Source organism: Oncorhynchus mykiss, chromosome 16 (genome assembly GCF_013265735.2).
Source record: "Oncorhynchus mykiss isolate Arlee chromosome 16, USDA_OmykA_1.1, whole genome shotgun sequence".
In the NCBI taxonomy this organism is placed as follows: Eukaryota; Metazoa; Chordata; class Actinopteri; order Salmoniformes; family Salmonidae; genus Oncorhynchus; species Oncorhynchus mykiss.
This window is the reverse complement of record NC_048580.1, coordinates 18,520,768-18,525,205: the sequence shown is the minus strand read 5'-3', so window position 1 is coordinate 18,525,205 and position 4,438 is coordinate 18,520,768. Positions and strand designations below refer to the sequence as shown.

The window sequence follows — 4,438 nt, the reverse complement described above, 5'->3', positions numbered from 1 at the left end:
CTTTCTGCAGAACTGTTTTTTTTTTATATACATCTTGTTATCAAAAAGAGCTTGCTCTACCTCTATATAGTTTAAAGGTGTCTAGTTAGAGTAAAATACATACCAAATATATTAAAATATGTCAAATGAAATAGGCCACATTAGGTATAGTCTAGTAAAGAGTATACGCAATAATACATTGTTAAAAGTCCATAAAGGCACAATGATTTAGGCTGTTCTTTGTTCTCTCTCGAGCAAATTGGAGAACCAGCTGTCAAGCGTTTAGAGGAGCAGAAGATTGATCGTCGCATTAATTTCAAGACTCCTCTGTAAAATTAGCTCTCAGACGGAAGAACACGCCGAGCTAATCAAGTAATTCACATGAGCTGCTATACTTATACACATTGGGCAACATAATTCTCATAGAGAACGTCTGGTATTATACACCAATCGTATATCCTCTTGTTAACTGCATGAATGACAATGGAAACATTTCAGTTCACTAAACTTACTTACTCTTATAATACTGTTAAAAAAGCACAGCCAAAATACTATTTCGATCACATAGACCATCCAAATCAACTGTTTGCTTCAAACTCTAAATTTTCGAGAGACAAAATTGAAATAATTTTAAAATCTTTCACTTTTTCAGACTATCATTCTCCCTCAGTCTGACCAGAAGGTCCTTGCAGAAGTGGTGTGACGTGTTTCTGTTCTTATCAGATTGATGGGCGAGTTTGACTGAAGCATTTGTCATGTAAATGTGAGACGTTTGATGGACGATCCTGACCTGACAAACTGCTATAGGTCCCAATTGCCATTGGCGTAAAGTGAGTCACATGGTCTGTCACTAAGGTGATATGAGCGTGGTAGGCAGTTTTACAGATTTGACATACTACCTAGAGGTTGTAGGGCACAGGGAAGAGCAATTAAGGTGGACTGACCCGTCTTCATTAATTTTGCCATAACAATACAGGATGAACTCTTACTTAGATTATACCATTTGTAACAGGGGGACTAACATATTCAATGCCAATGCCGGACACCACAATTTAAACCATGGATACAGGTCCTCCTTATCTTCCAATTCATGCTCAACAAGTGATAGTTTTGTGTCCGATGGGCGGTTAGTTGGTGGTTCTTCGGTGCACCAGACTTCGAGCCACCCTCTGCACCAGCCCCAGCTACATCATATAGATCTCCAGTTTGGCTCAACGGGAAACTTGGTGTATGGCTCGCCAACAGGGCCAAACTTGGATTATGGACCTCATCAATACGCTCTAATTCATGAACAAGAACGAGGTTTCATTCAGTCGCCTGGGATTCCTGTGTCAGCCATTGGAACGAACATGCCCCCCCTGGCCGAAGGGAACAGTGAGCCCCTGGCCGAAGGGAACAGTGAGCCAGGGTCTGCAGCAAGCAGCCAGTATCTGCACTTTTGCAGTGGAGAACAGGGGCAACCAGAATACTTGGAGAGTATTTACTCGAGATTAGTTCCTTTCCAATATAGTGATAAGGATTCGGATGATTTCAATGCAGATTTAACTTCAAAAACTTTCGACTGGATGAAAGTTAAGAGGAATCCCCCTAAAACAGGTTTGTTAGCTCCTGGGACAGGGTCATAAATAACACTGTCATGACAAAGGCTAATTTATAGACAACATTACAATATATATATATATATATATATATATATATATATATATATATATATATATATATATATATATATATATATATATATATATATATATGAGGAATTTATAGAGACACTGCCTAATCAATGTTTGTGCTTTGCATGTTAGTGCGTAAAATGCGCTTGGCTGCTCACAATCATCACAGTATTCCTGTTTTCATTTCTTCATTTAAAATGCTATTTATTCCATCAGTTCCTTCATTCATTCATTCACTTTTACAGTTTCAGAGTATGGAGTCCCCGGTCAACAGAATGTAATCCGTACCAACTTCAACACAAAGCAGCTGACAGAGCTCGAGAAGGAGTTCCATTTCAACAAGTACCTGACCAGGGCCCGGAGAGTGGAAGTTGCCGCTATTCTCGAGCTCAACGAAACTCAAGTGAAAATTTGGTTCCAAAACCGCAGGATGAAGCAGAAAAAGCGTGAGAAAGCAGGAACCATCTTTCGAAACACAGCAGTACCGGCAAATGATTTGGGAGAGATCACCTCATCTCCTGATGTGTCGCCAAGCTCGAAGACCGCATAAAGCAATCGTTTTACAAATAACATTTGAATTACCGCACTCATGGTGCTGCACTTTACTTGTCACATTTTCAAGGATACTGCAGGTTTACAGGGTTTAGGTGCACTAATTTCTGCAAACAATTTAGTTTCATGTTTGCACTATTTACGGGTATTTTCTACAAATACATTTAGATAATTATGTGAGAAGTTAGAAATAAAATGTTTGTTTTGAAAAGTCTGTATTTTTGTGCTGATTTGTACATTTGTGAGTGAATGAAATGTTCCCATACAGTAGGCTATAAAGTATTTATTGAATGTGACAATAAGGATATGTTGTAAGAAAATCTAAATCTTTGGAGCTAATTGAATTCTTCTTCGATGTTCTTTCTACGCAAATAGTATTTTGGGAGTCAACATTGTTTAACTGTTGTTGAAACTGTTTTAAATCTGCCTACTCATGAAATTAGGAATCAGATGGAAAAATATGTAATTTTCATTGAAATGCAATTCATATTGACAATCACATATGACTGATTTCTAATAATAGTTTTTACAAAATTAAACTTTAACAAATATATCATGTTCTGTCTTTCATTGCTGTTGAGTTTTACCCATTCTTTTCCTTTGCATAATGTGACATGAGGAGTCTTTCACCACACATGGGGTGGCTACCAATGACCTCTTCACCTCAGAATACCCCCAGGGTTTCTAAACATGACAACAAACTCCAGGGTGCCAGGTTTCACACTAGATTTGTTACCCAAATTCAATTTGGCTCTGCACAAATGCCATGCCCTGAGATCCACAAACAATTGGTACAGGTTCCCACTTACACTTGCCACTTTCTCTTCTGATTGCTATAATAGTTCATTAGAAAACTAATTGGATAATCTACCACCACTAGAGCTAGATTTATAGTTGAACCTTGTATGCTGCCCTCAGCTCTTCCTTAAAGCTGCCAGGGGCTTGACAACCCTGTTTCATCTCCTGATGTTATAGGCAGGCTCAATATTTGCACTGAGTGTTAGGTTTGCACAGTTCCTGCCCCAGAGGCACTGGCCTGTCAGTGCCCTCTCCCCCAAAGCTGAGGTTCATTCAAAGTTCACCCACAAATGGATTCACAAAGGCCTCTAGTCAATCTGTCAGGACACCAGAATGGCTTTGACGAGTCAACTGAAGGTCTCCCTCTCTTCCTTTTCTTTGCTTTTAATATTCAAGGCTAAAAAGCGGCAGGGGATATTTTTTCATCTACATATTGTATGGCTTATTAGACAATTGTAGTGTCATCATAGTTCCTTACATTTTTTTTTACCATGAATTATTAACAAAGAGAGAACTGGTGCTAGATGATGATCATTCCATTAAAAGTCCTATCTGCCTCATTGCCTCCTGCCACAACCCATGTGGTCCTCTCCTCCCTCGTTGTCTCTTTTTGAAGCTGACTCTCTTCCTCCCATTTGCCCAATTAGACTGTTTGAAACAAACAGTCATCAGGCAAGCCATGATGATTTGAAATACATCTGAATGAGCTTTTATGTTCTCTTCTAGCAGTTGGCGTCAATAATTGATAGATTTTCAACCAATCATCGTTTCACTTTAAACTTTACACTGAGCGTCACCAAAGAGAATATGTCAGGTTAGTTGCCATGTATCTTTTCTCTACCCTGACAGTCACAATGGGGCCTTGGGAGGTGATGGCGGTAGATATAGTGACGGCTGACAGGTCCAACAAAAACAGGGAAGGGACTAAGTGCAGGACTTGAACCCAGAGGTGTGATTCCTGTCCTCTCGCTTGGTAATACCTCAGACCTCCCACCGGGGCTCTCCACCTGCGTCACAGCCAGCAATGGAGGAGCCAGCACCATGGAGACAGATGTTCAACCAGGGAGATGGAGGAGGATTTTTCACCAGCCTGTCAGTGTGGCACTACAGCTCTAGGGATTTAGGGATTTAAATCCAGGGATTTAACATGCAATAAACACAGAGATGCAAAAGGCAGAAACGCAGGCAGAGAATACTACTAGGCACAATGGTAATGGCGTAAGCTATAGCATGAATGCCAGCTGAAACACAAAGAGCGATAATACATAGCAACAAGTCAACATTTAGTCATATTTTTTTAACATCGTTATCTCTTCACTGTAACATTTTCTGACACCAAAGAGATGAATAGTGAGCCCCATGCTGGTTGCAGTTGTTGCAAGCTCTTTTACAAGTTGAATGCCTGGCTCACTTCCTTGGTCTCTGGTTCCACTGTG

The 4,438-nt window shown here is 40.0% G+C and overlaps 1 protein-coding gene across 1 annotated transcript; it reads left to right on the top strand.

Moving 5' to 3' along the window:
* The first annotated feature begins 160 nt into the window (after nt 1-160).
* hoxb1b (homeobox B1b) lies at nt 161-2,753 on the top strand. Its single transcript, XM_021565005.2, has 2 exons — nt 161-1,575; nt 1,898-2,753. Exons 1-2 carry the CDS (start codon nt 957-959, stop codon nt 2,200-2,202), a joined length of 924 nt encoding a protein of 307 aa, XP_021420680.2. The 5' UTR covers nt 161-956; the 3' UTR covers nt 2,203-2,753.
* Nucleotides 2,754-4,438: the final 1,685 nt, after the last annotated feature.